The 12,454-nt window shown below is 60.0% G+C and overlaps 1 protein-coding gene across 1 annotated transcript in view; it reads left to right on the plus strand.

Moving 5' to 3' along the window:
• Positions 1-12,454, plus strand: part of LOC122102021 (cell migration inducing hyaluronidase 1) — a 45,758-nt gene that overhangs the window by 18,763 nt on the left and 14,541 nt on the right. Inside the window, exons 12-21 of the mRNA XM_042672539.1 lie at positions 2,150-2,325; positions 2,610-2,819; positions 3,735-3,940; positions 4,885-4,954; positions 5,607-5,735; positions 7,187-7,272; positions 7,719-7,850; positions 8,765-8,800; positions 8,877-9,032; positions 10,871-11,051. Coding sequence (XP_042528473.1) covers positions 2,150-2,325; positions 2,610-2,819; positions 3,735-3,940; positions 4,885-4,954; positions 5,607-5,735; positions 7,187-7,272; positions 7,719-7,850; positions 8,765-8,800; positions 8,877-9,032; positions 10,871-11,051 — 1,382 coding nt within the window. The remainder of the gene's footprint in view (positions 1-2,149; positions 2,326-2,609; positions 2,820-3,734; positions 3,941-4,884; positions 4,955-5,606; positions 5,736-7,186; positions 7,273-7,718; positions 7,851-8,764; positions 8,801-8,876; positions 9,033-10,870; positions 11,052-12,454) is intronic.

A 12,454-nucleotide genomic window follows, 5' to 3' on the forward strand; every position in this document is an offset into this window, starting at 1 on the left:
CAGCAAAACTGTGGTTATCTGTCATAGCACCAACAGGAAACTAATGCCAACTCTCATGGAGACGTTCTTCATTTTGCACCAACTTCACGTCTTGAACTAAAATGCTTCAAAGAAACCACCATCTCACTGGGTCTGCAGAGTTCCACAGCACAAACATACTTAGCAACAGGATGTGTGCAAGGTGACAGGGCAGGCAGAGGTCAGCGCCTCCTGTGGAAGAGAAGCAGAGGAGGGCCATTGTGGTACACATTGCTCAGCTTAATTATAACCTCGGCATTCACATGTGGGCACCAGCGGTGTCTCAGGGCTGAAGCGAGTGTCCTGTTGCTCAAGGTCACAAAGCTGGGTGTGGGTAGTGTGGTCAAGCTGAGACTCCACACAGGAGATGGCTGCCCTTGTGATTCCATCCTCAGGTGCAATGGAATAGGTCTGAAAGCCAGGCCAGCAGTCTTAGTGCTGAGCACATTTAGAGCCGACCAGGACTTTATTATTCCACAAAAGAATCAGATTGTGCTGGTGGAATGCAAGGTTGCAAATCTAAGGTGGTTCCACAGCCTGGACTCCTGACACCTCCACCTTTTTGAGGTGCTTTTTCTGTACATACGGAGGAAGAGGAGATGGAAGGGGAAAGATGGAGGAGAAGGGGATGGAGGGGGAAAGATGGAGGAGGGGCTGCTAAGGGAAGTACTAAATGCTCTTGGCAAGAGGAAGAGGAGCGTTGTGGGAGGGTGGTGGAGAAAGAGGCAGGGGGTGAAAAGTGCAGGTTCGGGGCACCTGACCGCAGCAGGAAAAGGCTGGCAAACCTGCAGCGTTTGGAGGGGGTTTGGTTGCTGTTTTCCAAGACGGAAAGGCCTAGAGAGGTTTCAGAGCAGAGCATACGAAGCCCAAATGAGGAAAGAAGTTGCGCTAGTGAGACGGAGCTGCCGGAGCCAGGGCCAGCAGTGGGGCCAGGGTGGACTTGAGACGGAGCTGCCGGAGCCAGCAGTGGGGGCCAGGGTGGACTTGAGATGGAGCTGCCGGAGCCAGCAGTGGGGCCAGGGTGGACTTGAGACGGAGCTGCCGGAGCCAGCAGTGGGGCCAGGGTGGACTTGAGACGGAGCTGCCGGAGCCAGGGCCAGCAGTGGGGGCCAGGGTGGACTTGAGATGGAGCTGCCGGAGCCAGCAGTGGGGGCCAGGGTGGACTTGAGATGGAGCTGCCGGAGCCAGCAGTGGGGCCAGGGTGGACTTGAGACGGAGCCAGGGCCAGCAGTGGGGCCAGGGTGGACTTGAGACGGAGCTGCCGGAGCCAGCAGTGGGGCCAGGGTGGACTTGAGATGGAGCTGCCGGAGCCAGCAGTGGGGCCAGGGTGGACTTGAGATGGAGCTGCCGGAGCCAGCAGTGGGGGCCAGGGTGGACTTGAGACAGAGCTGCCGGAGCCAGAGCCAGCAGTGGGGCCAGGGTGGACTTGAGATGGAGCTGCCGGAGCCAGCAGTGGGGGCGAGGGTGGACTTGAGATGGAGCTGCTGGAGCCAGGGCCAGCAGTGGGGCCAGGGTGGACTTGGGCTCCATAGTGAGGGACAGTGTCCTCTCCTCAAGGCAGGAGGGGGTGGGAGGAGGGAGGTCAGCCTCCACAGGGTCCCACACAGGTACCCACGGTGGTCACGGAGCTCTAACCTGACTCTTCCACGGCAAAGTCTGCAGCCATGTGTGCCACCTCAGGTGGAGGAGCAGGACACAGGTGTGCCCTCTGAAGGAGGGGCTTTGAAGACAGGGCTGGAAGGCGGTCTGGGATTAAGGCCCGTGGGGCCTCTCTCTGGCTCTGCTTCTCACCTGCCTGGGCAACAGTCTTCCACGGCCTCTGAGGAGAGACCAGCCCTGAGGTTGCTTAGCACCTCTGCTCACATCCTGTGGCCAGGCTAACTGCGTGGAGGATGGGAACTGTAGCTTCCCTGGGATGCCCAGCTAACACATGGGCGCAGAAAAGGGACAGATATCAGGGGACCATTCGCTGTGTCTGAAATGGGATGTGTCGGGCAGGTGACTTTGCCTGGGCTTTATTCGTCTATTGAATGGCACCAGCAGGTCCCAGGCATGTGGCCTGGTGATGAATACGGCCTGGCTGTGGGGCACGCGGAGGGGCCCAGCATTTCCCACCTCCTCCTCTGTCTAGGGAAGCCGCTGTACCTGCACATCGGGGAGGAGATAGATGGCGTGGACATGCGGGCGGAGGTCGGGCTCCTCAGCCGGAACATCGTGGTGATGGGGGAGGTAGAGGACAAGTGCTACCCCTACAACAACCATGTCTGCAGCTTCTTCGACTTCGACACCTTCGGGGGTCACATCAAGGTGCGGGCTGCCTGGCTGAGGCCGCTAGCTCAGCCGCGAGACTTCCCAAGGCGGCAGCCGGTGGGCAGCGGCTCCTTCCCGCGCGTAGAATGGGCACAGTAAGGCCTCGCGTGTCTCCCTCACTGCAACAAGGGCCAGGCCTCAAACCAGGTGCACAGAGCACCTTCAGTGTAAGGAGAACCCGGGTGGGCGTGGCAAGACTGTGAGAAGAACGTCTGTGCGCTCTGGCCCCTCGGGGCAGGAGGCACCGTGGGGTTCCTCTGACTCTGACTCTCCTCCCCCAGTTTGCCCTGGGCTTTAAGGCTGCACATCTTGAGGGTGTGGAGCTCAAGCACATGGGGCAGCAGCTGGTGGGCCAGTACCCAATTCACTTCCACCTGGCTGGAGACGTGGACGAGAAAGGAGGCTACCACCCACCCACGTACATCAAGGACCTCTCCATCCACCACACATTCTCCCGCTGCGTCACCGTCCACGGCTCCAATGGCCTGTTGGTGAGTACCTGCTGGGAGGCTGTCTTATCTAGACAGGCCAGGGCCGAGGATTGAACCGTCCTTGGCTCTGCTGTAACGGTTATCAAAAGTGCAGGACACCATGCAAACTGGCAGAAGGTAGGAGCGTGCCAAGCTACAGAGGTAGGAAGTGACTCCCCAGCTAAGGCTGCTCATCGGGATAATGCCCCACATGGCAGGTTTGTTGGCTTAGACAAGGTGTTGTGCTAAGATGGTAGGCCATGGCACCTCTCGGACAGACTTGAGGTGGAGGTGGCTGTGGTCCCTGTGCTACAGCAAGAATTCCTTCAAAGCAGACCCTGCAGAAAGAAATGCTTCCCCAGCAACCTAGAGTATGTGCCGGAGGCTCACCTTGAGTCTTCACAGATAATTTTTACACAAAACTCCTTCTCTAAATGACCTAAACCTACCTCCTCTGTACACTTTAAGGCTAGTGCCTGGTTTGAAAGGTTTGCCAATGGCTGGCTGTTTGGGAAGATGGCTTTTACCTGACAAAGATATCGTTCTCATTTAGAAGAACCTGCTTGGTAGCTCATGGTTGTCTTCTCCATGGTCCTAAGGCAGGCTGGATTCCAGGTGGGACTGGACTAGCTGAACTGGGAAGGAGGGCTGAGTGTAAATGCCTGCCCAAAGGGGTCCTGCAGCCTGGAGCCGCCGTGTGTGCTCTAGTGGCCACTTCTCTGGATTGGGTGCTAGGTTAGAGAGCCCTGCACAAACTGACCATCAGAGGGGAGGAGAGCCTTCTTCCCTCGCAAGACCCCCCGCCAAGGGCAGGCTCCTCCCTCCTGGGAGGCTCCCTGGCCTCTGAGTTGGGTATGACTTAGTATTTGCTGGGTGAATGCATGAGCACATGAGATGTCGGGTGGCGAGTGAGAGGCTCCTGTCTGGACACCGTAGATCAAGGACGTTGTGGGGTACAACTCCCTGGGGCACTGCTTCTTCACGGAGGACGGACCAGAGGAGCGCAACACCTTTGACCACTGCCTGGGCCTCCTCGTGAAGTCGGGAACCCTTCTCCCCTCTGACCGGGACAGCAGGATGTGCAGGGCCATCACAGACGACTCCTACCCGGGGTACGTCCCCAAGCCCCGGCAGGACTGCAAGTAAGTTCCACCATGTCCATGACCTGGGGGTGTGAGCCAAGCACTCACTTCCCGGCCTGTGCGCTCCAGCCTGGGGCACTCACGCCTGGGTGTGAGCCCACTGCTCCCCATCTCCGCCCGTGCTCCCTCCCGGCCCAGTGCTCCCCTCCCAGCCCAGTGCTCCCTCCCAGCCCAGTGCTCCCTCCCTGCCTGGTGCTCCCTCCCAGCCCGTGCTCCCTCCCAGCCCGGTGCTCCCTCCCTGCCTGGCGCTCCCTCCCAGCCTGTCCTCCCTCCCAGCCCAGTGCTCCCTCCCAGCCCAGTGCTCCCTCCCAGCCCAGTGCTCCCTCCCAGCCCAGTGCTCCCTCCCAGCCCAGTGCTCCCTCCCAGCCCAGTGCTCCCTCCCGGCCGGCAGCCGACTCTCCCCGGGCCCCTGAGCAATGTGTCCACAGCTCCCCCTTCCAGGATGGAAGGCGGCGTCCATCCTCTCCTCTCCGTCTGTCCGGAGCTCGCCGCTCAGCCCAGGACTACACAGGATACAGGATGCACCGTGTTCCTGGCTGAGAGGAGCGGGTGCACAGCGTGTCCGCGCGTGTGCACCGCAGCCCCGGCACGGGCAGGGCTCTGTGCAGTCCGGGGCCTGGAAACAGCCAACTTCCGGGGCCTGGAAACGGCCGACTTCCGGGGCCTGGCCTGGAAACGGCCGACTTCCGGGCCTTCTAGCAGAGCCAGGTCTGGGGTCTTGGACCACTTCCGTTCCCCAATCCTGAGCCTTCCCTGCTGATGGCCCTTCGTGGGAAGGCTGGGTTCAGGAGCACACCCCAGCATTTCCCAAGTCGCCGCCTAGTGCTCAGGCCGGTTCCGGCCGGCCTGCCATGGCTATCCTACACCGCGAGGGCTGTGGTCCTCCAGGTGACAACGTCCACCTGTCTCCTGCCCACACGTCAGTGTCCACCTGTCCCCCACAGCGCTGTGTCCACCTTCTGGATGGCCAACCCCAACAACAACCTCATCAACTGCGCAGCGGCAGGGTCCGAGGTGAGCAGAAGTCGGGGCAGGGGCAGGGCTGGGTCTGCCCGCAAGCACCGGGTGCTAGGCCAGGTCCAGCTGCTTAAGTAAACACCTGGGAATGAGGCGTCCTCTGATGCACTGTCCCATGACGACCTCAGCCCTCCGTAAGACCAGCGACCGTGCCTGGTGAGGGCTGAGCGCTTGGTGGTGGTTCACGGTGGAGTGAGATTATGTATTTGGTGCCAGGAGGGTGCATCTGTTCTTGGGTCGGTGCTGTGGCATGGGCACCGCTCCTCTCCAGCGAGGCCAGGGAGGAGAGTGTGGCTAGAGCCAGCCCTCCTGCTGCTGGCCCTGCCCAGCTCCCTGGCCCTGCCCCACTGGTCCCCTCGGGGCTGCAGCTTCCACATGCCTAGGATGGAGGGGGCTGCTCACAGAGCCCGTGGGGGAGAGCCCATGGGGAGCTCAGCCCACAGGGGCTCGGACCCCACGGCACCATGTCAGGTGAACCCGCAGATTCAGGTGCCTCAGACGCTGCTGTGGCCCCAGGTGGAGGTGCATGTGGCGGTGGCCGCCAGGGCTGATTTGGATCACAGACTTAGATCCACCCCAGCCTGGTCACCATGCCACACCCCGGCTGGTGCTGAATCCTGGGGCTTTCCCCTTGTGCCCTGCCTGACAGGAAACGGGATTTTGGTTCATTTTCCACCACGTTCCCACGGGCCCTTCCCAGGGGATGTACTCCCCTGGCTACTCAGAACACATTCCCCTGGGCACGTTCTACAACAACCGAGCACATTCCAACTACCGGGTAAGTGTCCAGATCTCAGATGTGCCTCTGCACCAGCCTCCCCGCTGGCCTCCCCTCCAGCCTCCCTGCCACTGGCCCCTCCTGCCGGCCTCCCCTCCAGCCTCCTCTGCCAGCCTCCCGCTGGCTGCCCTGCCGGGCTCCCTGTCACTGGCCTCCCCGCTGGCCTCCCCTCCAGCCTCCTCTGCCAGCCTCCCGCTGGCTGCCCTGCCAGGCTCCCTGTCACTGGCCTCCCCCCAGCCTCCCCTCCAGCCTCCTCTGCCAGCCTCCCGCTGGCTGCCCTGCCAGGCTCCCTGTCACTGGCCTCCCCCCAGCCTCCCCTCCAGCCTCCTCTGCCAGCCTCCCGCTGGCTGCCCTGCCAGGCTCCCTGTCACTGGCCCCTCCTGCCGGCCTCCCCTCCAGCCTCCTCTGCCAGCCTCCCACTGGCTGCCCTGCCAGGCTCCCTGTCACTGGCCTCCCCCCAGCCTCCCTTCCAGCCTCCTCTGCCAGCCTCCCGCTGGCTGCCCTGCCAAGCTCCCTGTCACTGGCCTCCCCCCAGCCTCCCTTCCAGCCTCCTCTGCCAGCCTCCCGCTGGCTGCCCTGCCGGGCTCCCTGTCACTGGCCTCCCCCCAGCCTCCCCTCCAGCCTCCTCTGCCAGCCTCCCGCTGGCTGCCCTGCCAAGCTCCCTGTCACTGGCCTCCCCGCTGGCCTCCCCTCCAGCCTCCCCGCCGGCCTCCCAGCTGGGTCTGCAGGTAATTAGCGCCAGAACCCCCACGTTCCTAATGGTGATCCAGAAGTGGCGTGCCCAGGCCCAGGCCCTTCTCCAGGAGGCCCTCCTGAAGGCCTTGTTCTGGGGGACCCTCCTGAGCACCCTTCCCCGGGAGACTCGGCTGAGAGCCCTGCTCCGGCCCTTGGGGCATTTGGCTGGAGCCCAAACGGGCAGAGCCACCCTCCTGGGGTCCCCTCTCCCCACCAGACGTCCCCAGCGGAACACTTGTTTTTATCTTGAGTGCTCATGATAAGGAAAATCAGGACGTGGTTCTAAGGACATGTCACTGCCCTCTGCCTCGTGGCTTCTGTCCCTTCTTGACTCACTTCTTGGGACATGGACGATGTCTCTGTTGTACAGCTAAGTCACGGGTGGGAAATGAGAAACGCCTCCACACCGGGTGCTGGAGCCAAGGGAGAAGGGGCGGAGAGACTTAGGTCTGTCAGGGTCTCCGGGGGCCGTGGGGCCCCGTGGGGCGGAGAGGTCAGCGTCTCTAGCGCTGTTTGCCCATCTGTCATGCGAGACTCCTTGCTCCAGATCTAGTCCCATCCTGTACGAGACAGGTTCTTCCCCTCCCTCACCGTGACTCTCACTCAGTTCTGTCTGAGAGCAGGCTGTTTTTGCCGGCACGTTCTATGGCACGTGGTGAGTGAGGCTGGTGGGAGAGCAGTCATGGCTAATCTGTCCCTGGATCTCTCTCTCCCAGGCTGGCATGATTATAGACAACGGAGTCAAAACCACAGAGGCCTCGGCCAAGGACAAGCGGCCTTTCCTCTCCATCATTTCTGCTCGGTGAGGGCCCGTGGGATGTTGAGCTTCCTCCCCCTGGCCTCCGCTTCCGCTTCAATGTTCAGCAAGCACCTGTCTGTCTGTGCGCTTGGCCAGTTTCTGGGAATACCTTGGTGAAAAAAAATCTCAGCAAAGCAAGGTCTGAATTAAGATTCAGACTCCAAATAGCCAAAAGGAGACAGGAACTCCGAGTGGTGTCTGGACCCCTCATCCAAGCCAGCTCTGGGCTGGGCTGTGGGGAGGGTGGCTGCTAGAGATGTCCTCTGATCAGACCCCACTGTGGTGCCACAGGCAAGGCCTGCCCGGTGGCCTTGGGCACCCTCCTGCCCCTGGCAGGGCCAGCTGCTGTCCGTCGGGGCTGCCCGGGTGCCCTGGGTGAGGGGCCCACACGGCAGGGCTCGGGGGTCAGTGCAGAGCCTGCAGCCCTGTGCCTCCCTCTCGTGCTCCAGGTACAGCCCTCATCAGGACGCGGACCCCCTGAAGCCCCGGGTGCCAGCCATCATCAAGCACTTCACTGCCTACAAGAACCAGGACCACGGGGCCTGGCTGCGTGGCGGGGACGTGTGGCTGGACAGCTGCAGGTGGGCGTGGGTGGCCGCAAGGCCCTCCACAAGTGCAGACCGCTGGCGTGGTCAGCAGCTTGCAGCAGGGCGGCCTTTGGAGGACCCCTCGAAGTGTCCCTCCGGGCTCCCCCAGAGGTGGGGGCAATTTTGGACACAACTGCCATGGTCCAGAGAAAGAAAATTAGAGACGACGAAAGCACGGCTCCCTTCAGAGTTGGGCATGGCTCGTTCTAGAGGTGCCAACGGAGAGGTGGTGGCCGTCCCCAGTTTGGGCGGTGGGCATGAGGAGTGGCTAGTTCTAGAATCCCAGCCGTTGGTGGAGACAGAGGCTGTGGTCTTGGAAAGGCTCCCAGGGCCAGGAGAGATGAGGGGCCAGGAGAGCTCTGAATGGCCCTCCATGGGAGGTCCAGCCCTGGGTTTGGGTTTGATGTATAACAGATCCACAGGCCCTGGGGTATAGAAAGCAGGGTGGAGGAGATGGGGCTGGCAGGGACAGAAGAAGGGAGGGGTGAGTTCGTTCTGCCCCAGGACAAAGGAAATGCAGGCAGCACAGACCTAAGGCTCAAGTCCAGGTCTGCACGGTCCCTCCTCATCTAGACCCGAAAGAGCATAACAGAAAGAGGAGGGGACTACTACACACCCAGCACATTTCTTCCTGCTCATCTCGGGTCCAGCGTCTACCTGACTCCTAGGAAACTCGGGAATAGGTTGAGATGGTGGCAAGGGTGCTCACAGGGAAACTGGAACTATATCCACACTCCTGCGTGCTCAGGGTTGTCCCGAGAGTGGGAAGGCCCCAGTTCTCCTGACCCGATCCTGGAATCTCAGACAGAGAGGGAGGCCCTGGGGCTGAGACTCCAGGCCCACTGAGGCCGGATGGGGGTCACTGGACACGCAGTAAGAAGGCACTCGCTGTCTCCTCCCCTCCCCAGGTTTGCTGACAACGGCATTGGCCTGACCCTAGCCAGGTAAGAGCTCGCGTCGCGTGCCCGCCCTCTGGGGAGCTTGTCCCAGAGCCTCTCACCCGACACCTCCCCTCCGCAGCGGTGGGACCTTTCCCTACGATGACGGCTCCAAGCAGGAGATAAAGAACAGCCTGTTTGTTGGTGAGAGCGGCAATGTGGGCACAGAAATGATGGACAACAGGATCTGGGGCCCAGGCGGCTTGGACCACAGTGGAAGGACCCTTCCTATCGGCCAGTAGGTTTGCACACCGGGGGAGCTGCCTTGGGTTGGCGGTACAGCGGACAGAAAGAAATGAGTGGGTGGCTTCTTCCTGTTGACCATGAAATCAGATACCCCCCCCCCCAAGAAATCTCTGGATGACTGAGCTGACAGTTGAAGGGTGAGACCCAGAACAGGAGAGAGACCTGAAACCACAGCGTTAAATAAGAGGGGAGCTGGGGCTGGGAAGGTGCTCAGTGGTAGAGCGCTTGCCTTGCATGCATGAGGCCCTGGGTTCGATTCCTCAGCACCACATAAGCAAAAAAGAAAAAAGCGGGAAGTGGCACTGTGGCTCAAGTGGTAGAGCGCTAGCCTTGAGCTGAAGAGCTGAGGGACAGCGCCCAGGCCTAGAGTTCAGGCCCCACGACCGGACCCAAAAAAAAAATAATAAGGGGAGCAGAGGAAGAGGGGCCTGGCCTCTCCTAGAAACAGACATCGCTTCTGCCTTCCTTCCACATGTCCTTCATCTGGAAGGCAGGCTCTGACTCAGAGGCATGCAGGCCAGCATGAGCATATGTCTGGGGCATGAAGGAAAAGCAAGCCTGGATTCTTGGTCAGGCCTGAGAAAAGCCACCAGAAAATCCAGCCAGGCCCTCGGGTCTCAGGCCCCCGTGTTGCCCAGAAGTCTGAAGCAAATGGGAAAAGCACTTCTGAGCATCCTCCTCCTAGCCAGGACAGGGCCACGCTTCCTCTCCACACATTCTTCCTGATTCTTCCTCCCTCATGTCCTGTCCATGCCCTTCCTACCTCCTCCTCCCGACGCCAGGCCCTCCTGGGCCCTGTGCTACCCCACAGTCTTGCCTTCCCTGCAGGGCTTGCCAGCTCTTACAGCAAAGCTCAGGAAGTTGCACTGTCTCCCTTTTCCTCTCTTTTCCAAGCAGAGTAAGCTCATCTGGGTCCCAATCTGATTAAATTGTTATAGCAACAAAAATGAAGATGGTGACTAACTGTGCGGCCCTCCCCAGGGACAGAATTGGCACTCTCCAGTGTTTACAGTATTGTACCCAATGACTTCACATGGTGGGAAAATCGGGAGAAATGTTTGAATACAGGAACTTCCAGAAACCTCAAGCTAGTAATCACATACTTATCCATCTATTCATCTATCCATGTATCCATCCATCCAACCATCCATCCATCCATCCATCCAACCACCTATCTAACCACCTACCCAACCACTCACCCACATATCCATTCATCCACCCATCCACCCACCCACCCACCCACCTACCCATCCATCCATCCACCCACCCACCCACCCACCCATCCATCCATCCATCCATCCATCCATCCATCCATCCATCCATCCACCTATCTAACCACCTATCCAACCACTCACCCACCCATCCATCCACCCACCCACCCACCTACCCATCCATCCATCCATCCAACCACCTATCTAACCACCTACCCAACCACTCACCCACACATCCATCCATCCACCCATCCACCCACCCACCCATCCACCTACCCATCCATCCATCCATCTACCCATCCATCCATCCACCCATCCATCCATCCATCCATCCATCCATCCACCTATCTAACCACCTATCCAACCACTCACCCACCCATCCATCCATCCACCCACCCACCCACCTACCCATCCATCCATCAATCCATCCAACCATCCAACCATCCTTCCAACCAGCAATCTTTCACTGAACCTGTTCCAAATGTGCCTTCTTAGTGAATTAATGATGAGTCTGTACTGAGTTACAGTGTGAGGTAGAGATCCAGAATTGCTTTACTCAAAAAGATTTTCCTAACACTGACCTCAAAGGCAACCAACGCTTGCTTCCTTACCTCCACAGGGACTTTCCTATTAGAGGGATTCAGTTCTATGACGGCCCTGTCAACATTCAGAACTGTACCTTCCGTAAGTTCGCGGCCCTGGAGGGCCGTCACACCAGCGCCCTGGCCTTCCGTCTGAACAACGCTTGGCAGAGCTGCCCGCACAACAATGTGACCCAAGTTGTCTTTGAGGACGTCCCGGTGCGTGTTGGGCCCTGGCAGGCAAAGCCAGCAAAGCCGGCAAAGCCAGACTTTGGGTGGTGATTCACAGGTTCCCCGGGGCTTGGAGTTTGCACTGTGGGGGTAGACTAGCCTCCTCCACATAGGCTGGGCCATGTCCCAGTTTGCTCTGCATCCAGACTGGAAAAGTACCGGCTAGGTTGCCTTGCAGGTCAAGTGTGGGTGAATACCCCCCCCCCAAACACACACACCACAGGAACTTTCCTCTAACCTCAGGCTCCTGGTCTTATGACCAGGCCACCTGAGTCAGCACAAATAGTCTTAACCATCCCAGAAATTCCCAAGGAGAGTCTTGCTGAAGACGTTGTGTTTAATCTCACCCAGGGGTAGAACGTAAGCGAGGGTCTCCTGGCAGGGCCCAGGCGGGGGAAGAGGAGCCGAGGGCAAGAAGTCCAGGACAAGGCTGGTGCCTGCTGCTTGGGCCTTCCCCCCTCCTCCCCCCCTCCTCCCCGTCCCCTCCCCCCTCCTCCCTGCCCCCTCCCCCTCCTCCTCCTCTCCATCCCCTCCCCCTCCCCCCTCCTCCCCTGGACCCATCGGCCCAGGCATGAGATGCTGAGGCACAAGATGTGAAACTTCAGTCCTTTGTTTTCTTTACTCAAATCACGGAGGGCCTGACGGAGGCAAGGGAGGGAGGTTTCGGGGCTTGTGCAGTGAGATCCACCAGGCAGTGTGTGTGCGTGCATGTGTGTGTGCACACGTGTGCAAACACGGTGCTCTCACCCCGCCCCACGTGTGCAGTGAGGTCCACCAGGCCAGCATTCGCAGTGTGCGTGCATGTGTGCACACATGTGCAAACACGGTGTGTGTGCATGTGTGCACACGTGTGCAAGCACGGTGCTCTCACCCTGCCCCACGTGTGCAGTGAGGTCCACCAGGCCAGCATTCGCAGTGTGTGTGCGTGCGTGTGCACACATGTGCAAACATGGTGTGCGTGCGTGTGTGTGCACACGTGTGCAAGCACGGTGTGTGTGCATGTGTGCACACGTGTGCAAGCACGGTGCTCTCACCCTGCCCCACGTGTGCAATGAGGTCCACCAGGCCAGCATTCGCAGTGTGTGTGCGTGCGTGTGCACACATGTGCAAACATGGTGTGCGTGCGTGTGTGTGCACACGTGTGCAAGCACGGTGTGTGTGCATGTGTGCACACGTGTGCAAGCACGGTGCTCTCACCCTGCCCCACGTGTGCAATGAGGTCCACCAGGCCAGCATTCGCAGTGTGCATGCATGTGTGCACACATGTGCAAACACGGTGCACTCACCCCCGCCTCATGCGTGTGCACACATGTGCAAGCACGGTGCTCTCGCCCTGCCCCACGCGTGTGCACACATGCCATCAACACCTCTTCTTCTAGTCCCATTCGGCC

This window comes from Dipodomys spectabilis, unplaced genomic scaffold (assembly GCF_019054845.1).
Source record: "Dipodomys spectabilis isolate Male_0828 unplaced genomic scaffold, ASM1905484v1 ptg000723l, whole genome shotgun sequence".
Taxonomy (NCBI): Eukaryota; Metazoa; Chordata; class Mammalia; order Rodentia; family Heteromyidae; genus Dipodomys; species Dipodomys spectabilis.